Source organism: Oncorhynchus kisutch, linkage group LG14 (genome assembly GCF_002021735.2).
Source record: "Oncorhynchus kisutch isolate 150728-3 linkage group LG14, Okis_V2, whole genome shotgun sequence".
Classification (NCBI taxonomy): Eukaryota; Metazoa; Chordata; class Actinopteri; order Salmoniformes; family Salmonidae; genus Oncorhynchus; species Oncorhynchus kisutch.
Window position 1 is genome coordinate 88,949,045 of NC_034187.2, and position 21,922 is coordinate 88,970,966.

At 47.4% G+C, this 21,922-nt stretch overlaps 1 protein-coding gene across 3 annotated transcripts in view; it reads left to right on the forward strand.

Moving 5' to 3' along the window:
• The window catches only part of azin1b (antizyme inhibitor 1b), a 25,719-nt gene extending 4,697 nt beyond the window's left edge, over nt 1–21,022 (forward strand). For 2 of the 3 annotated variants that reach the window (XM_031789154.1, XM_031789155.1), the window contains exons 4-12: nt 514–687; nt 2,743–2,915; nt 4,307–4,435; nt 4,733–4,814; nt 7,247–7,321; nt 7,498–7,663; nt 8,090–8,205; nt 12,520–12,743; nt 18,708–21,022. In XM_031789154.1, coding sequence (XP_031645014.1) covers nt 514–687; nt 2,743–2,915; nt 4,307–4,435; nt 4,733–4,814; nt 7,247–7,321; nt 7,498–7,663; nt 8,090–8,205; nt 12,520–12,743; nt 18,708–18,783 — 1,215 coding nt within the window. In that variant the 3' untranslated portion in view covers nt 18,784–21,022. Of the gene's footprint in view, nt 1–513; nt 688–2,742; nt 2,916–4,306; nt 4,436–4,732; nt 4,815–7,246; nt 7,322–7,497; nt 7,664–8,089; nt 8,206–8,245; nt 9,725–12,519; nt 12,744–18,707 lie in introns of those variants that run through there. The other variant, XM_031789156.1, reaches the window with a different exon arrangement.
• Nucleotides 21,023–21,922: the final 900 nt, after the last annotated feature.

Consider the following 21,922-nt stretch of genomic DNA (forward strand, 5'->3'; position numbering starts at 1 on the left):
TGTCTTTCTGTGTGTGTGTGTGTAACCTGCGCTTGTCTTTCTGTGTGTGTGTGTGTAACCTGCGCTTGTCTTTCGGTGTGTGTGTGTGTGTGTGTGTGTGTAACCTGCGCTTGTCTTTCGGTGCGTGTGTGTGTGTGACCTGCGCTTGTCTTTCGGTGCGTGTGTGTGTGTGACCTGCGCTTGTCTTTCGGTGCGTGTGTGTGTGTGACCAGCGCTTGTCTTTCGGTGCGTGTGTGTGTGTGACCAGCGCTTGTCTTTCGGTGTGTGGTGTGTGTGTGTGACCAGCGCTTGTCTTTCGGTGTGTGTGTGTGTGTGTAACTAACGTGTGTATATTTATTATATCTATATCTAGCGCTTCTTTGTATATGTCTGTGTGTGTGTATATACACAGACATATACACAGACAGACAAGTGCTAGAGAGGGTGTGTGTGTGCATATATGGAGGGAGGAACCACCGTGTGTGTGTGTGTATATATATATATATATATATAACTAGCTCTTGTGTTCCCCAGGCTGAAAAGAGTGTGTTTGTAGTGTCTGACCTTGGGTCCCTGATGAGACAGCATGTCCAGTGGCAGCTCACCATGCCCCAGATCAGGCCCTACTACCAGGTCCAATCCAACAGCAGCCCGGTTGTCATCGAGGTCCTGGCCTCTCTCGGCCTCGGCTTCGTCTGTGCTGACAAGGTGAGTGGTACCTTTTTTTAAAAATGGTATTATATCACTTGTGTTTTTATTAAAACAAATGATACATCAAGTAACATTAACGTTATTCTTGAATACCTTTTCATTCTGTCGGCTTTCTCTGTGCCAGTGGGAGCACAAACACTGAAGGATAGGTAATAACACATCCGTCACCCTCAACACGGGGGCCCCTCAGGGTTGTGTACTTAGTCCCCTCCTGTACTCCCTGTTCGCCTGTGACTGCACGGCCAGGCACGACTCCAACACCATCATTAAGTTTGCCCACGACTCAACGGTGTTACCGACAATGATGAGAAGGCCTTTTGGGAGGAGGTCAGCGACCTGGCCTGGTGTTGCCAGGACAACAACTTCCTTCAACAACGTGTTCAAGACCAAAGGAGATGATAGTGGACTACATGAAAAGGAGGGCTGAAAACAACCCATTCACATCGACGGGCTGTCGTGGAGTGGGTCGAGAGCTTCAAGTTCCTTAGTGTCCACATCCTGACTGGTTGCAACACCGCCTGGTGTGGCAACTGCTCGGCATCTGACTGTAAGGCGCTACAGAGGGTAGTGCATTCAGTACATCACTGGGGCCAAGCGTCCTGCCATCCAGGACCTGTATACCAGGCGGTGTCAGAGGAAAGCCCATTAAATTGTCAGACTCCAGTCACCCAAGTTCTGGACCGTTTTCTCTGCTACCGCACAGCAAGCGCCAAGTCTAGGACTAAACGGCTCCTCAACAGCTTCTACCCCCAAGCCATTAGACTGCTGAACAATTCATAAAAGTCATCACCAGACAATTTACATTGCCCCTTCCCCTTTGAACTGCTACTCGCTGTTTGTTTGTTACCTATGTATAGTCACTTCACCCCCACCTACATGTACAGATTACCTCAACTAACCTGTACCGGTACCCCCTGTATATAGCCTCCACATTGACTCTGTACCGGTACCCCCTGTATATAGCCTCCACATTGACTCTGTACCGGTACCCCCTGTATATAGCCTCCACATTGACTCTGTACCGTAACTCCCTGTATATAGCCTCCACATTGACTCTGTACCGTAACTCCCTGTATATAGCCTCCACATTGACTCTGTACCGTAACTCCCTGTATATAGCCTCCACATTGACTCTGTACCGTAATACCCTATATATAGCCTCCACATTGACTCTGTACCGTAACTCCCTGTATATAGCCTCCACATTGACTCTGTACCGTAACACCCTGTATATAGCCTCCACATAGACTCTGTACCGTAATACCCTGTATATAGCCTCCACATTGACTCTGTACCGTAACACCCTGTATATAGCCTCCACATAGACTCTGTACCGTAATACCCTGTATATAGCCTCCACATTGACTCTGTACCGTAATACCCTGTATATAGCCTCCACATTGACTCTGTACCGTAATACCCTGTATATAGCCTCCACATTGACTCTGTACCGTAATACCCTGTATATAGCCTCCACATTGACTCTGTACCGTAATACCCTGTATATAGCCTCCACATTGACTCTGTACCGTAATACCCTGTATATAGCCTCCACATTGACTCTGTACCGTAATACCCTGTATATAGCCTCCACATTGACTCTGTACCAAATACCCTGTATATAGCCTCCACATTGACTCTGTACCGTAATACCCTGTATATAGCCTCCACATTGACTCTGTACCAAATACCCTGTATATAGCCTCCACATTGACTCTGTACCGTAATACCCTGTATATAGCCTCCACATTGACTCTGTACCGTAATACCCTGTATATAGCCTCCACATTGACTCTGTACCGTAATACCCTGTATATAGCCTCACTGTTATTTCGTTTTTTTTCTTACTTTGTTTTCAAGAAAAGAAAAAAAAACTAATCTGCATCTTTGCTTAAGGGCTTGTAAATAAGCACGTCACGGTTAGGTCTACACCGGTTGTTTTTCGACTCGTGACGAATAACATTTTATTTGAACTACACAGGGAACCGTTTCCTAAAGTGGAACCTGTGTGTCCTGTGTTGTAACGTCTGTGTCTATGATGTGTTGTCTCAGGCTGAAGTCAGTCTGGTGTTGGACCACGGCGTGCCCCCTGACAACATCATCTTCTCTGGAGTTTGCAAACAGCTGTCCCACATCAAACACGCAGCCAAGAATGGCGTCGAACTCTTGGTGTGCGACAGCGAGACGGAACTCTACAAGATAGCCCGTTCTCACCCCAAAGCCAGGTAGGTGCCCATGCAGACCAGAGACTAAAAGGCAATTGCACATCTAGATGTTTCTTGGTTTGTAATTAACTGGGAAAAGTTGAAGTAATTCAAAAGGAAAAAAGCTCCTTCACACACACTTCACACTTCTTCATACTGATATGACCTTGTCAGGTCTCTGTGAACTATGGGCGAGAGGACCGTGTCAGGTCTCTGTGAACTACGGGCGAGAGGACCGTGTCAGGTCTCTGTGAACTACGGGCGAGAGGACCGTGTCAGGTCTCTGTGGACTACGGGCGAGAGGACCGTGTCAGGTCTCTGTGAACTACGGGCGAGAGGACCGTGTCAGGTCTCTGTGAACTACGGGCGAGAGGACCGTGTCAGGTCTCTGTGAACTACGGGCGAGAGGACCGTGTCAGGTCTCTGTGAACTACGGGCGAGAGGACCGTGTCAGGTCTCTGTGAACTACGGGCGAGAGGACCGTGTCAGGTCTCTGTGGGCGAGTGGACCGTGTCAGGTCTCTGTGAACTACGGCCGAGAGGACCGTGTCAGGTCTCTGTGAACTGCGGGCGAGAGGACCGTGTCAGGTCTCTGTGAACTGCGGGCGAGAGGACCGTGTCAGGTCTCTGTGAACTGCGGGCGAGAGGACCGTGTCAGGTCTCTGTGAACTGCGGGCGAGAGGACCGTGTCAGGTCTCTGTGAACTGCGGGCGAGAGGACCGTGTCAGGTCTCTGTGAACTACGGCCGAGAGGACCGTGTCAGGTCTCTGTGAACTACGGCCGAGAGGACCGTGTCAGGTCTCTGTGAACTGCGGGCGAGAGAACCGTGTCAGGTCTCTGTGGGCGAGTGGACCGTGTCAGGTCTCTGTGAACTACGGCCGAGAGGACCGTGTCAGGTCTCTGTGAACTACGGCCGAGAGGACCGTGTCAGGTCTCTGTGAACTGCGGGCGAGAGGACCGTGTCAGGTCTCTGTGAACTGCGGGCGAGAGGACCGTGTCAGGTCTCTGTGAACTGCGGGCGAGAGGACCGTGTCAGGTCTCTGTGAACTGCGGCCGAGAGGACCGTGTCAGGTCTCTGTGAACTGCGGCCGAGAGGACCGTGTCAGGTCTCTGTGAACTGCGGGCGAGAGGACCGTGTCAGGTCTCTGTGAACTGCGGCCGAGAGGACCGTGTCAGGTCTCTGTGAACTACGGCCGAGAGGACCGCGTCAGGTCTCTGTGGGCGAGAGGACCGTGTCAGGTCTCTGTGAACTACGGAAGAAACCAGTCACTAATGAATTTTTGTAGATGGTGTAAATCTCCTGTATATTGTATTTGTTTTTGTCAGCACCACAGGTCAGATTCCTGGGACAATGTAAATGTCCTTAGTGAATAAAGTGAATTGTGCCTTGTTCTATTCCTCATCTTCTCCCAGGCTGCTGGTTCAGGTAACTACATGGGCCCAGGCAGCAGAGACCAGCATGGAGTTTGGCTGCTCACTGAAGCGCTGTAGACACCTGCTGGAGGCTGCCAAGGACCTGGGGGTGCAGGTGGTGGGAGTTACGTAAGTACACATCTTTCATCGTGTAGCTGGATGCTGTTAAATGGTGGCCATCACAAGTAGTGCTTTGTCCATTGTAGTGATTTTAAAGGGTTGGTTCATCCAATCTACATGTTTTAGGTTAAATTAATTTGATCTTGAGTTACCTGTTGTGCCGTAGCGACAAATTCAACTGTTTACTTCTGCTTCAGGCAGTAGCTACCATGATTTAGCATCTTCCTAATCCTTACAATCGTATGTTAGAAACCTAGTTATTACTGTTAGTACAGTAATTACAATTGTCTTTGGTTGTGTCTTCAGGTTTCACATTCCCAGCTCCTGCAAGGACCTGCAGGCCTACACCCACGCGCTGTCGGATGCCCGCTGTGTGTTTGACATGGGGGTGAGTGGAGGAGCTTATTACTGGGTATTAAGGGGGAGATAACATGGGTAGATGGAGTGGTTATGAATGAACTCTGTCTAGGTTGGGCCAACCACACCAAGGACAATAACTAAATGATCTATAACCTCATACGTTGGGGAGCATCCAGCTCCTTTGTTGTTCTGCATGTTGAAGGGGATGTCGTCTACATTACAGGCAACGCCCGCGCCTACCGCTCCAGGCAACGCCCGCGCCTACCGCTCCAGGCAACGCCCGCGCCTACCGCTCCAGGCAACGCCCGCGCCTACCGCTCCAGGCAACGCCCGCACTGAGCTAAAGGCTGCCGCTTTCAAGGCGCGGGACACTAATCCGGACTCTTGTAATAAAACAAGATTTAATCCTACTACACCGGCTCTGATGCACGTCGGATGTGGCAGGGCTTGAAAACTATTACGGACTACAAAGAGAAACTCAGCCGCGAGCTGCCCAGTGACACGAGATACCAGACGAGCAAAATGCTTTTTTGTGCTCGCTTCGAGGCATGCAACCCTGAAGCATGCATGAGAGCACCAGCTCTTCCGGACGACTGTGTGATCACGCTCTCCGTAGCCGACGTGCGTAAGACCTTTAAACAGGTCAACATTTGCAAGGCCGCGGGGCCAGATGGATTACCAGGACGTGTACTGTGACCATGTGCTGACCAACTGGCAAGTGTCTTCACTGGCATTTTTAACCTGTCCCTGTCGGAGTCTGTAATACCTACATGTTTCAAGCAGACCACCATAGTCCTTGTGCCCAAGAACACTAAGGTAACCTGCCTAAATGAATACCGACCTGTAGCACTCACATCTGTAGCCATGAAGTACTTTGAAAGGCTGGTCATGGCTCACAACAACACCATCATCCCAGAAACCCTAGACCCACTCCAATTTGCATACCACCCCAATAGAACCACAGATGATGCAATCTCTACTGCACTTCACACTGCCCTTTCCCACCTGGACAAAAGGAACACCTGTGTGAGAATGCTGTTCATTGACTACAGCTCAGTGTTCAACACCATATTGCCGTCAAAGCTCATCACTAAGCTAAGGATCCTGGGACTAAACACCTCCATCTGCAACTGGATCCTGGACTTCCTGACGTGCCGTCCCCCCCAGGTGGTAAGGGTAGGCAACAACACATCTGCCACGCTGATCCTCAACACTGGGGCTCCTCAGGGGTGTGTGCTCAGACCCTTCCTGTACTCTGTTCACCCACGACTGCGTGGCAAAGCATGTCTCCAACACCATAAAGTTAGCTGACATCAACAGGAGCCTGATCACCAACATGGTAGAAGCAATGCTCCCCATCCAACCTGACAGAGCTTGAGATGATCTGCAGAGAAGAATGGGAGATAATCCCCAAATACAGGTGTGCCAAGCTTGTGTTGTCATACCCAAGAAGACTCAAGGCTGTAGTCACTGACAAAGGTGCTTCAACAGGCATTCAGACCCTTCACTCAATACTATGTGATATTATTATTAGTAGTTGTATTTTTTTATACATTTGCTAAGATTTCTAAAAACCATTTTTTACTTTGTCATCATGAGGTATTGTGTGTAGATTGAGGGGGGGGGGGGGAGTGATTTAATCCATTTTAGAACAAGGCTGTAACTCAACAAAATGTGGGGAAAAGTCGAAGGTCTGAGAACTTTAGGAATGCAGTGTTCGTACAGAAGGTAGAATGCCGTGTTCGTACAGAAGGTAGAATGCCGTGTTCGTACAGAAGGTAGAATGCCGTGTTCGTACAGAAGGTAGAATGCCGTGTTCGTACAGAAGGTAGAATGCCGTGTTCGTACAGAAGGTAGAATGCCGTGTTCGTACAGAAGGTAGAATGCCGTGTTCGTACAGAAGGTAGAATGCCGTGTTCGTACAGAAGGTAGAATGCCGTGTTCGTACAGAAGGTAGAATGCCGTGTTCGTACAGAAGGTAGAATGCCGTGTTCGTACAGAAGGTAGAATGCCGTGTTCGTACAGAAGGTAGAATGCCGTGTTCGTACAGAAGGTAGAATGCCGTGTTCGTACAGAAGGTAGAATGCCGTGTTCGTACAGAAGGTAGAATGCCGTGTTCGTACAGAAGGTAGAATGCCGTGTTCGTACATAATGTAGAATGCCGTGTTCGTACAGAAGGTAGAAAGGACCACATACAGATAGTTAGCAGGCAGAGTGCCTTGGTTGGAGGGCAGGTTAACTGTCCTGTTGTGTAACAATCACATGTGGGCGCAGTGAGTGCATTCTGACCACTCCATCTGGGTGGGTGGGGGGACCAGCTGAATATTTGGAACTCACACGTGAGACGTTTATGTCCATAGACATCCTGTAAGTGTTCAATATCTACTTCTCAGGCCTGATTTCCCCGTGTCCCCTCCCCATCTTTTTTTTGCTCTTTAAATTGGTCTCTTTCCTGGTTAGGCGGAGTTGGGGTTCAACATGAGCATCCTGGATATTGGTGGTGGATTCTCTGGCTCAGAGTTTCAGCTCAAACAGGTATGTGATGATACCTCTCATCACATGGCATTACTTACCAAGACAAACAGATTGTATGTTTTCCCAAATGGCCCCCTATTCCTAATGGGCCCTGGTAATACATAGTGCACTATAGAGGGAATATAATGGTGTTTTTTTTGCACACAGGCATTACTCAACTGACTTCCTCTCTGTAGGTTCATACCACCGTCAGACTGCTGCTGGATGCCTACTTCCCCACTCTGTCTGGAGTGCAGGTCATCGCTCAGCCTGGTAGCTACTACGTCTCCTCTGCCTTCACTCTGGCTGTCAATGTCATCGGCAAGAAGGTTGTGGCCCGGGACTGGAACGGCCTTGCTCAGGGTGAGCCTGCTGATTGACTACTGCCGTCACTACTATTAATTGCTCCCGGGTTGCTGTTGATAATGACAGACCCTGGCCGTGACTCCGCCCTCTAAGGGTGTCTCGGAAGTTAGGATGTGCTTAAAGAAACGCCACACGTTTCCATGTAATTAATGGGATAGAACGGAGACCGTATTTCTCTGGGATGAGAAAATATCTATAACAGAGCACACACACCACGTTAGAAAATGTCTTTGTACAGGTGGATGTTGCAGAACATTACAAAGAACCCACTCAGGGGAATACGGTATACTGCAGAACATTACAATGAACCCACTCAGGGGAATACGGTATACTGCAGAACATTACAATGAACCCACTAAGGGGAATACGGTATACTGTGGTCTCTTTGTTTTGAAACATCCTGTCTATCTCGTCATCCATCAGATGAGCTGACCCCAGATGACGAGCCAGAGTTCCTGTACTACCTGAACGATGGCGTCTACGGGTCTTTCTCCAGCAAGCTGCTAGGAAGCACCATCCCTGCCCCGGCTGTGCACAAGGTCAGTAGCAGCCGGCCGGGTCCTCATCCGAGGAGACGAGGTCAGTAGCAGCCGGCCGGGTCCTCATCCGAGGAGACGAGGTCAGTAGCAGCCGGCCGGGTCCTCATCCGAGGAGACGAGGTCAGTAGCAGCCGGCCGGGTCCTCATCCGAGGAGACGAGGTCAGTAGCAGCCGTCCGGGTCCTCATCCGAGGAGACGAGGTCAGTAGCAGCCGTCCGGGTCCTCATCCGAGGAGACGAGGTCAGTAGCAGCCGACCGGGTCCTCATCCGAGGAGACGAGGTCAGTAGCAGCCGACCGGGTCCTCATCCGAGGAGACGAGGTCAGTAGCAGCCGGCCGGGTCCTCATCCGAGGAGACGAGGTCAGTAGCAGCCGGCCGGGTCCTCATCCGAGGAGACGAGGTCAGTAGCAGCCGGCCGGGTCCTCATCCGAGGAGACGAGGTCAGTAGCAGCCGGCCGGGTCCTCATCCGAGGAGACGAGGTCAGTAGCAGCCGGCCGGGTCCTCATCCGAGGAGACGAGGTCAGTAGCAGCCGGCCGGGTCCTCATCCGAGGAGACGAGGTCAGTAGCAGCCGGCCGGGTCCTCATCCGAGGAGACGAGGTCAGTAGCAGCCGGCCGGGTCCTCATCCGAGGAGACGAGGTCAGTAGCAGCCGGCCGGGTCCTCATCCGAGGAGACGAGGTCAGTAGCAGCCGGCCGGGTCCTCATCCGAGGAGACGAGGTCAGTAGCAGCCGGCCGGGTCCTCATCCGAGGAGACGAGGTCAGTAGCAGCCGGCCGGGTCCTCATCCGAGGAGACGAGGTCAGTAGCAGCCGGCCGGGTCCTCATCCGAGGAGACGAGGTCAGTAGCAGCCGGCCGGGTCCTCATCCGAGGAGACGAGGTCAGTAGCAGCCGGCCGGGTCCTCATCCGAGGAGACGAGGTCAGTAGCAGCCGGCCGGGTCCTCATCCGAGGAGACGAGGTCAGTAGCAGCCGGCCGGGTCCTCATCCGAGGAGACGAGGTCAGTAGCAGCCGGCCGGGTCCTCATCCGAGGAGACGAGGTCAGTAGCAGCCGGCCGGGTCCTCATCCGAGGAGACTGGGTCAGTAGCAGCTGGCCGGGTCCTCATCCGAGGAGACTGGGTCAGTAGCAGCTGGCCGGGTCAGTAGCAGCTGGCCGGGTCCTCAGAGGAGATGAGGTCAGTAGCAGCTTAGTAACCATTAAACCCACCAAAATCAAAGTTTAGTCATTTCTAACATGTACTGCCCTATTTTTTCGTAAGAAAAGGGGGTATAAAATGCAAGGTTAATCTCACGTTAATCTTCACAATAAATCCATTATTTATTTTAGACGGGTCTAAGGAAACATGATATGAGGAAAATGTCATCTATTTCAGAAGAAAAAAAAATAGTATAATCAGAATTGTCCTTACATTATGCCCTGATCTGGCTGTGGGCTAGACTAGTTCATTTAGCAGACAAGATTAGCTTAGAATTCCGTGGCATATACACTACCGGTCAAAAGTTTGGACACATCTATTCGTTCAAGAGTTTTTCTTTATTTTTACAATGTTCTACATTGTATAATAATGGCGACGCTATCAAAACTGTGAAATAACACACATGGAATCATGTAGTAACAAAATAAAGTGTATATTTGAGATTCTTCAAAGCAGCCACCCTTTGCCTTGATGAAACGATTAATTCCATCATATATATGAGGACCCGGTGGCATTTTGTATATATATATATACAAAATGTCCACTTATTTGGCCGACCGGGTCCTCATATATATGATGGAATTAATCGTTTCATCAAGGCAAAGGGTGGCAAAGTCATCAAGGCAAAGGGTGGCAAAGTCATCAAGGCAAAGGGTGGCAAAGTCATCAAGGCAAAGGGTGGCAAAGTCATCAAGGCAAAGGGTGGCAAAGTCATCAAGGCAAAGGGTGGCAAAGTCATCAAGGCAAAGGGTGGCAAAGTCATCAAGGCAAAGGGTGGCAAAGTCATCAAGGCAAAGGGTGGCAAAGTCATCAAGGCAAAGGGTGGCAAAGTCATCAAGGCAAAGGGTGGCAAAGTCATCAAGGCAAAGGGTGGCAAAGTCATCAAGGCAAAGGGTGGCAAAGTCATCAAGGCAAAGGGTGGCAAAGTCATCAAGGCAAAGGGTGGCAAAGTCATCAAGGCAAAGGGTGGCAAAGTCATCAAGGCAAAGGGTGGCAAAGTCATCAAGGCAAAGGGTGGCAAAGTCATCAAGGCAAAGGGTGGCAAAGTCATCAAGGCAAAGGGTGGCAAAGTCATCAAGGCAAAGGGTGGCAAAGTCATCAAGGCAAAGGGTGGCAAAGTCATCAAGGCAAAGGGTGGCTGCTTTGAAGAATCTCAAATATACACTTTATATATATATACAAAATGTCCACTTATTTGGCCGACCGGGTCCTCATATATATGATGGAATTAATCGTATATATTAATCATATATATATATATATATATATATATATATCCAAAATGTCCACTTATTTGGTGCGTTAGATCCAGAAAAACACCGGTTCCACCTTGCGCAACTTGACAATAAAATATCTCCAAAAGTTACCTGTAAACTTTGCCAAAACATTTCAAACTACTTTTGTAATACGACTTTAGGTATTTTTTTTAAACGTAAATAGTCGATAAAATTGAAGACGGGATGATCTGTGTTCAATACAGGAGGAAAACAAACTGTAGCTAGCTTTCTGGTCACGCGCCTCTATCTAACAGTACACTTCAAGTGACCCTCGTTCAAGATGGCTGTACTTCTTCATTACACAAAGGAAAAACCTCAACCAATTTCTAAAGACTGTTGACATGCAGTGGAAGCGATAGGAACTGCAAGAAGGTCCCTTAGAAATCTGGATTCCCAGTGAAAACTCATTGAAAAGAGGGACTTCAAAAACAAACAATCTGAATGGTTTGTCCTCTGGGTTTCGCCTGCTACATAAGTTCTGTTATACTCACAGACATGATTCAAACAGTTTTACAATCTTCAGAGTGTTTTCTATCCAAATCTAGGGGATGAGGGGATGAGTAGGGGATGAGTAGCAGGCAGTTGAATGTGGGCATGCATTTCATCCGGACGTGAAAATACTGCCCCCTGTCACCAAGAAGTTAACAAGTATTTTAATCAACTTAAATCTGAACAAAAAATGTGTATTTTATATACTCCCATTTATAAACTCCCATTTTCTTTGAATAATTGGGATATCAACACACTATCCCCAACGTGTTGAACTGCAAACCGGGCTTAATAAGCCACCTAGAACCGTAAGATGGCAGTGGGATAAGAAGCCTCCGTAGATGAGTGGGTCTAGAAGCCTCCGTAGATGACAGTGGGTCTAGAAGCCTCCGTAGATGAGTGGGTCTAGAAGCCTCCGTAGATGACAGTGGGTCTAGAAGCCTCCGTAGATGAGTGGGTCTAGAAGCCTCCGTAGATGACAGTGGGTCTAGAAGCCTCCGTAGATGACAGTGGGTCTAGAAGCCTCCGTAGATGACAGTGGGTCTAGAAGCCTCCGTAGATGACAGTGGGTCTAGAAGCCTCCGTAGATGACAGTGGGTCTAGAAGCCTCCGTAAGATGACAGTGGGTCTAGAAGCCTCCGTAAGATGGCAGTGGGATAAGAAGCCTCCGTAAGATGGCAGTGGGATAAGAAGCCTCCGTAAGATGGCAGTGGGATAAGAAGCCTCCGTAGATGAGTGGGTCTAGAAGCCTCCGTAGATGAGTGGGTCTAGAAGCCTCCGTAGATGACAGTGGGTCTAGAAGCCTCTGTAGATGAGTGGGTCTAGAAGCCTCTGTAGATGACAGTGGGTCTAGAAGCCTCTGTAGATGACAGTGGGTCTAGAAGCCTCTGTAGATGACAGTGGGTCTAGAAGCCTCTGTAGATGACAGTGGGTCTAGAAGCCTCTGTAGATGACAGTGGGTCTAGAAGCCTCTGTAGATGACAGTGGGTCTAGAAGCCTCTGTAGATGACAGTGGGTCTAGAAGCCTCTGTAGATGACAGTGGGTCTAGAAGCCTCTGTAGATGACAGTGGGTCTAGAAGCCTCTGTAGATGACAGTGGGTCTAGAAGCCTCCGTAGATGACAGTGGGTCTAGAAGCCTCCGTAGATGAGTGGGTCTAGAAGCCTCCGTAGATGAGTGGGTCTAGAAGCCTCCGTAGATGAGTGGGTCTAGAAGCCTCCGTAGATGACAGTGGGTCTAGAAGCCTCCGTAGATGACAGTGAGTGGAGTCTCTATCATTTGCTGAACATATAGTTTGATATGCCTCACCTGTTCAAAGACTGTGTGTGTAATATTAACCTCTCCTTCCACAGAGGGGGTCTAGGGCTGAGGAGCCAGTGTTCTCCAGCAGCCTGTGGGGTCCATCATGTGACAGCCTAGACCAGCTGGTAGACCACTGCCTGCTGCCTGAGCTCAGCCCTGGAGACTGGCTGGTCTTTAACAACATGGGGGCTGCTGGTCTGGGGGACCTCTCCTCCTTCAGTGACCGCTCAGCCATCAGACCACCTGTCTACTACACTGTCTCCACTGCTGACTGGTACGGCCTAGTTATAGTGCTGTAGGGGGAGGTCTAATGTGTATTTCTCTCTAGTGTTGCTTCATGTGTTGCGTCGCTAGTCAAATAGTTAGTTGATGTAAGAAAGCTACATTCTAATGGCTATATCTCTAGTCAGATAGTTAGAACGTACAGTGAGGGGGAAAATAGTATTTGATCCCCTGCTGATTTTGTATGTTTGCCCACTGACAAATAATTTATCCATCTATCATTTTAATGTTAGGTTTATTTGAACAGTGAGAGACAGAAACCCAAAAAATCCAGAAAAACGCATGTCAAAAATGTTATAAATTGATTTGCATTTTAATGAGGGAAATAAGTATTTGACCCCTCTGCAAAACATGACTTCGTACTTGGTGGCAATCAGAGGTCAGACGTTTCTTGTAGTTGGCCACCAGGTTTGCACACATCTCAGCAGGGATTTTGTCCCACTCCTCTTTGCAGATCTTCTCCAAGTCATTAAGGTTTCGAGGCTGACGTTTGGCAACTCGAACCTTCAGCTCCCTCCACAGATTTTCAATGGGATTAAGGTCTGGAGACTGGCTAGGCCACTCCAGGACCTTAATGTGCTTCTTCTTGAGCCACTCCTTTGTTGCCTTGGCCGTGTGTTTTGGGTCATTGTCATGCTGGAATACCCATCCACGACCCATTTTCAATGCCCTGGCTGAGGGAAGGAGGTTCTCACCCAAGATTTGACGGTACATGGCCCCGTCCATCGTCTCTTTGATGCGGTGAGGTTGTTCTGTCCCCTCAGCAGAAAAACACCCCCAAAGCATAACGTTTCCACCTTCATGTTTGACGGTGGGGGTGGTGTTCTTGGGGTCATAGGCAGCATTCCTCCTCTTCCAAACACGGCGAGTTGAGTTGATGCCAAAGAGCTCCATTTTGGTCTCATCTGACCACAACACTTTCACCCAGTTGTCCTCTGAATCATTCATATGTTCATTGGCAAACTTCAGACGGGCATGTATATGTGCTTTCTTGAGCAGGGGGACCCTGCGGGCGCTGGAGGATTTCAGTCCTTCACGGCGTAGTGTGTTACTAATTGTTTTCTTGGTGACTATGGTCCCAGCTGCCTTGATCATTGACAAGATCCTCCTGTGTAGTTCTGGGCTGATTCCTCACCGTTCTCATGATCATTGCAACTCCATGAGGAGAGATATTGCATTGAGCCCCAGGCCGAGGGAGATTGACAGTTCTTTTGTGTTTCTTCCATTTGCGAATAATCGCACCAACTGTTGTCACCTTCTCACCAAGCTGCTTGGCGATGGTCTTGTAGCCCATTCTATCCTTGTGTAGGTCTACAATCTTGTCCCTGACATCCTTGGAGAGCTCTTTGGTCTTGGCCATGGTGGAGAGTTTGGAATCTGATTGATTGCTTCTGTTGACAGGTGTCTTTTTATACAGGTAACAAACTGAGATTAGGAGCACTCCCTTTAAGAGTGTGCTCCTAATCTCAGCTCGTTACCTGTATAAAAGACACCCTGGGAGCCAGAAATATTTCTGATTGAGAGGGGGTCAAATACTTATTTCCCTCATTTTAAAATGCTAATCAATTTATAACATTTTTGACATGTGTTTTTCTAGATTTTTTTTGTTGTAATTCTGTCTCTCACTGTTCAAATAAACCTACCATTAAAATGATAGACGGATCATTTCTTTGTCAGTGGGCAAACGTACAAAATCAGCAGGGGATCAAATACTATTTTCCCCCTCACTGTAGCTTTCTTACATCAACTAATGGCTATGTCTCTAGCCAAATAGTTAGTTAGCCATTTGTTGGTAAGAAAGCTACATTCTAACTATCTGACTAGAGACATAGAATGTAGCGTTCCTACCAACAAATGGCTATGTCTCTAGTCAGATAGTTAGAACGTAGCTTTCTTACCAACTAATGGCCGTCTCTAGTCAGATAGTTTACATAAGACCTCTTCATCCTAATATCTGTGTGAAGTGGAGACTCGGACACACAAGGAGCAGTGTTGGGAGAAAGGGGAGCAACACGAAGCAGCTAACTACAGCTAAACTAGCAACATAAGTTTCACAGCCTTTCTCTCCTGTTCGACTGGTTTTCATATCAACTTTCTTTATTTGTCCAGAAGCCAAAAGCACTATCATAATCATATTAACTTGGTTTAATACACTTGATGTAATCCTAACAACGTACAGGACTCATCCTTCTGCTCACCCGATCTAGAATTCCTTACAAAAAGTGCCGGCCATTTTACCCACCAAGAGAATTCTGTGACGATAACGGACGAGCTGTGTACATTCTCCCTCAAGCAGACAGCAAGCCGGCCATCAAGGAACTTCACTGGACTGCAAACTGGAAACCATATATCAAATCAAATGTATTTATATAGCCCTTCGTACATCAGCTGATATCTCAAAGTGCTGTACAGAAACCCAGCCTAAAACCCCAAACAGCAAGCAATGCAGGTGTAGAATCCTGAGGCTGCGTTTATTGTAGCTGGGTATTTTAACAAGGCAAATTTGAGAACAAGGCTATCCACCAGCGTATTGATTGCACTACGCGCGGGGGTAATACACTCGACCACTGCTACTCTAACTTCCGTGATGCATAAAAATCCCTCCCCCGCCGTCTCTTCGGCAAATCTGACCACAACTCCATCTTGCTCCTTCCGTCTTATAGGCAGAAACTCAAACAGGATGTACCAGTGACGAGAACCATCGATGCTGGTCCGACCAATCGGAAGCCACGCTTCAAGATTGTTTTGATCACGCAGACTGGGACATGCATGTTCCAGGCCTCAGAGAACAACATCGACCTATACTCTGGAGTGAATTTAAAAGGAAGTGCATAGGAGACGTTGTACCCACTGTGACTAAAACCTACCCTAACCAGAAACCGTGGATGGATGGCGGCATTCGCAAAAATGAAAGCACGATCCACTTCATTTAACCATGGAAAGAGGTCTGGGAACATGTCTGAATATAAACCGTGTAGTTATTCCCTCGAGACGTATGTGGCAGGGTCTACAGGAAATTACGGGATTAAAAAAATAAATAGATAAATCTAACCAAGTCACGGACACAGACGTCACGCTTCCAGACAAACTGAACACATTTTCCCACTTTGGGGATAATACAGTGGCACTGTTGCGGCCCGCTAACAAGGACTGCACCCAACCCCCCCCCCCCCCCCCCCCTTCTCTGTGGCTGACGTGAGTAAAACATTCAAATGTGTTAACCCTCGCCAGGCTCTTGGCCCAGATGGCATCCTCAAAGCATACGCAGACCAGCTGTGTGTTTACGGACATATTCAATCTCTCCCTATCCCAGTCTGTTGTTCCCACATGCTTCAAAATGGCCACCATTGTTCCTGTACCCAAGAAGGCAAAGGTAACTGAACTAAATGACTACCGCCCCGTAGCACTCACTTCTGTCATCATGAAGTGCTTTGAGAGACTAGTCAAGGATCATATCACCTCCACCTTACCTGCCACCCTAGACCCACTTCACCATCACACTGCGCAATCACCATCACACTGCCCTATCCCATCTGGACAAGCTCAGCATTCAACACCACAGTACCCTCCAAGCTCATCATTAAGCTGGAGGCCCTGGGTCTCAACCCCACCCTGTGCAAATTGGGTCCTGGACTTCCTGACGGGCCGCCCCCAGGTGGTGAAGGTAGGAAAACACATCTCCACTTGGCTGATCCACAACACTGTCGCCCCACAGGGGTGCGTTCTCAGCCCTCTCCTGTACTCCATGTTCACTTACGACTGCGTGGCCACGCACGCTTCCAACTCAATCATCAAGTTTGCAGACGACACAACCGTAGTTGTCCTGATTACCACCAACAACAACGAGACAGCCTACAGGGAGGAGGTGAGGGCACTCGGAGTGTGGTTTCAGGAAAACAACCTCTCACTCAACATCAACAAAACAAAGGAGAGGACATCAGGAAACAGCGGAGGGAGCACCCCACCTATCCACATCGAAGGGACTGCAGTGGAGAAGGTGGAAAGATTTAAATTCCTGGGCGTACACATCACAGACAAACTGAATTGGTCCACCCACATAAACATGTGGTGAAGGTGCAACAGCGCCTCTTCAACCTCAAGAGGCTGAAGACATTTGGCTTAGCACCTAAAACCCTGACAAAGTTTTACAGATGCACAATTGAGAGCATCCTGTAGGGCTGTATCACCGCCTAGTACGGCAACTGCACCGCCCTCAACCGCAAGGCTCTCCAGAGGGTAGTGGGTCTGCACAACGCGTCACCGGGGGCAAACTACCTGCCCTCCAGGACACCTACACCACCCGATGTCACAGGAAGGCCAAAAAGATCATCAAGGACAACAACCACCCGAGCCACTGCCTGTTCACCCCGCTATCATCCAGAAGGCGAGGTCAGTACAGGTGCATCTAAGCTGAGACTGAAAAACAGCTTCTATCCCAAGGCCATCAGACTGCTGAACAGCCATCACTAACTCAGGGAGTCTGCTGCCTACATGGAGACCCAATCACTGTCCACTTTAATAAATGGGACACTAGTCACTTTAAACAATGACACTAAATAATGCCACTTTAATAATGTTTACATATCTTACATTACTCATCATATATACATCTGAATACTCATATCACGTGTATATACAGTATTTTTTTAAATACCAGCACCTTGCCTATGCTGCTCGGCCACCTTACCATCTCTACTCCTTCAGAACCAACTACCTACCTTACCATCTCTACTCCTTCAGAACCAACTACCTACCTTACCATCTCTACTCCTTCAGAACCAACTACCTACCTTACCATCTCTACTCCTTCAGAACCAACTACCTACCTTACCATCTCTACTCCTTCAGAACCAACTACCTACCTTACCATCTCTACTCCTTCAGAACCAACTACCTACCTTACCACCTCTACTCCTTCAGAACCAACTACCTACCTTACCATCTCTACTCCTTCAGAAACAACTACCTACCTTACCATCTCTACTCCTTCAGAACCAACTACCTACCTTACCACCTCTATTCCTTCAGAACCAACTACCTACCTTACCATCTCTACTCCTTCAGAAACAACTACCTACCTTACCACCTCTATTCCTTCAGAACCAACTACCTACCTTACCATCTCTACTCCTTCAGAAACAACTACCTACCTTACCATCTCTACTCCTTCAGAACCAACTACCTACCTTACCATCTCTACTCCTTCAGAACCAACTACCTACCTTACCACCTCTATTCCTTCAGAACTAACTACCTACCTTACTATCTCTTCGTTCAGAACCAGTGTCGCTGGATATATTTGGGTCTCCCGAGTAATGCAGCGGTCTAAGGCACCGCTTCTCAGCGCTAGAGGCGTCACTGCAGACCCTGGTTCGAATCCAGGCTGTATCACAACCGGCTGTGATTGGGAGCCTCATAGGGCGGCGCACAATTGGCACAGCGTCGTCTGGGTTTGGCCGGTGTAGGCCGTCATTGTAAATAAGAATTTGTTCTTAACTGACTTGCCTAGTTAAGTAAATCAAATTTTAAAAATGCATTTTGGCAAATGATGTATTCTATTCTCTGCCTCATTCCAGTAGCTGCATGTTCAATACTGTGAGATGCTTTTGAATCTCTTGTTGGAAAAAAGTCTGTTCATAGTATTTCCTATTTAACCGGTTAATGGGGGTTGCTTAGTCGGCAACAAAATTGACTGAAATTTGCATCCATACTCATATTAGATATCAATGTTATGTCCGTCATGCTAGGAGTTCACATTCCAAAGTGGTGATGTATATTGGCGCACCCATTTCTTTCATCTTCACTGTTTGTGATAGATAATATATCAAAAACATTGACAAGATGTATACCGGAAAATATTGTTGGAAGCTTTACCATCATTGCCCATTCCTGATTTTATTGTGTTCCACTGCAACTTTATTAGGCAAACGATATTTTTTTCCTGTGTGTTCCCCAGGTACAACATACAGGAGGCTGGAATAGCTGTGGACAGCATCATGAAGAACTTCTCCATGGTCCAATACGGTGCATAGCTCCGCTCTGTCCCTCCCTCTCCGTTGTGACATCCGAGAGAGATCTCCTTACCCTGGGCTTTTAGTGGTCAACATTCCAACGACCTTGGAAAACGCAGTGTTCAACTTTCCAGGAAGGTTGAAATAGACTTGTGATTTCCTGGGAACAGAAAACGATTTATTGGTGACCCATACCTCCAATTCTCAATTTGTTTTTGGAAAAAAGAAAAAGATCAACACGTTTATCCCTCTTCCTACTCGCCCCTCAGATAGAAAACAACACGTTTATCCCTCTTCCTACTCACCCCTCAGATAGAAAACAACACGTTTATCCCTCTTCCTACTCGCCCCTCAGACAGAAAACAACACGTTTATCCCTCTTCCTACTCGCCCCTCAGACAGAAAACAACACGTTTATCCCTCTTCCTACCCTCAGATAGAAAACAACACGTTTATCCCTCTTCCTACCCTCAGATAGAAAACAACACGTTTATCCCTCTTCCTACCCTCAGATAGAAAACAACACGTTTATCCCTCTTCCTACCCTCAGATAGAAAACAACACGTTTATCCCTCTTCCTACTCGCCCCTCAGACAGAAAACAACACGTTTATCCCTCTTCCTACTCGCCCCCCCCTCCTCCTCGGATAGAAAACAACACGTTTATCCCTCTTCCTACTCGCCCCCCTCCTCCTCGGATAGAAAACAACACGTTTATCCCTCTTCCTACTCGCCCCCCTCCTCCTCGGATAGAAAACAACACGTTTATCCCTCTTCCTACTCGCCCCCCCTCCTCCTCGGATAGAAAACAACACGTTTATCCCTCTTCCTACTCGCCCCCCCCTCCTCCTCGGATAGAAAACAACACGTTTATCCCTCTTCCTACTCGCCCCCCTCCTCAGTCAGACAGAAAACAACACGTTTATCCCTCTTCCTACTCGCCCCCCTCCTCAGTCAGACAGAAAACAACACGTTTATCCCTCTTCCTACTCGCCCCCCTCCTCAGTCAGACAGAAACAACACGTTTATCAGTAACATATGCAACTAAATGGATGACTGTAGATGGAACTCTGCTTCCTAACCAGGTTTATTCATTAGATAGTTTACATAAATGTGTAATTGGCTCATTTATATTATATATTGATTACCTGTTGACAGTCTTGTAAAAATCACTTGTCTGTTCAACATGATGCATTTGTCTATAGAAGATGATTCGCCAGGTTTAATATTTAAAATCAGTACTAAATTCTTGCTTTTGACCGCATATTCTAGTTTAAGTGAGATGTTAACCTTAACCCATTCTTGATTACGTTTCATATTTTTGGGGGGGGGTTTATTAATTGCATTTTGTAAAATAATATGGAGCACGTTTGAGTTCCCGCCAACATTTTCCCCAAGTACATGCGGTTTTACTGAGCAATATCTTCCGTGGGAATACTGTTGTCTGTTTAAACGCTACATGGATAACTGTGATTCCATTGTGACATCTTAACGTTCTTGCTTGGTGAGAGGGGCATTTGAAGGATTTGTTGAAGTGATTTCTTCTCAGAGGAGTTCTGAACAGAACTAGCTGGGTTCTGTTTGCTAATGTACAGACAGAACTTTACCAGGCTGGCCGAAAGTGGTCCTCGGTTCTAAAACCTTTTGAGGAAGTGTTCTGGACAGGAAAGCCCCCTTCAGCATTACAGCCCTTGGCTTTCACTCTGATCATGCTGTATAGCTTCTCTGCTGGGTTAGAGATACAACTAACATCAGCCTTGAGACTTGGACACACTTTGAACATTTTGTTTCTATAAACATTTCAGCCACAAGTGTGTTACAAGGCTTTGTTCTCTGTCGCCACAGCACATAGCAGTCCACCAATAGACTTGTCTTCATATTTATGTGGATCTAGCTTCTCATGCCTCTCTTACTGTATGGTGGTCTAACATGGAGTCTTGTACACTTTGTAATGTCTAAATAAGGTGACCAGAGCTGGATCCATATCTGGTTGTGCTCTTTCCATCTCCATTGCTCATTGTCAATCCCAAGCTGTTTGCCATGACAATGAGTGACAAGGAAGTGGGCATGATAGTGCAAACAGACTGGCACTCAAGCTAGACCAGACCTGACTGAACTCTTAACTGTCCCCCTTGTTGGACAAGTAAAGTACTGGAAATGACTTTCTAAGGCACTAATGGACCGTGTCCTATTTTTGACTGTAAATTGTGCTTGTTAAAGTAATGCAAGTGATTAATTTAATACATCTTTTGGACTGAAAACCTTGTCTTTGGAGTTTTGCTTTTTTCATCTCTGGGAATATATATACTAAACAAAAATATAAATGCAACAATTTGAATGGTTTTACTGAGTTCATATAAGGAAATCAGTCAATTGAAATAAATTCATTAGGCCCGAATCTATGGAATTCACATTACTGGGCAGGGGCACAGCCATGGGTGGGCTTAGGCCCACCTACTGGGGAGCCAGGCCCAGCTAATCAGAATTATAGTTTTTTCCCCACAAGGGCTATATTACAGACAAATACTCCTCAGTTTTGTCAGGTGGCTGGTCTCATGATCCTGCAGGTGAAGAAGCCAGATGTGGAGGTCCTGGACTGGCGTAGTTACACGTGGTCTGCGGTTGTGAGGCCGGTTGGACGTACTGCCAAATTCTCTAAAATGTTGGAGGCAGCCTACGGTAGAGAAATTAACATGCAAAAGCTCTGGTGGACAACTGTGGCATTGTGTTGACAAAACTGCACATTTTAGTGGCCTTTTATTATCCCCAGCACAAGGTGCACCTGTGTAATGATCATGCTGTTTAATCAGTTTATTGATGTTCCACACCTGTCAGGTGGATGGATTATCTTGGCAAAGAGAAATGCTCACTAACAGGGATGTAAACACATTTGTACATAATATTTGAGCGAAATAAGCATTTTGAGGATCTTTTATTTCAGTGTTTTAATATTTGATACACCGTAACAGCAAAGTTTTAAACACCTACTCATTCAAGGGTTATTTATTTATTTTTACTATTTTCTACATTGTAGAATAAATAGTAAAGACATCAAAACTATGAAATAACACACGGAATCATGTAGTAACAAAAAAAAAAGTGTTAAACAAATTCAAGTATATTTGAGATTCTTCAACCCTTTGCCTTGATGACAGCTTTGC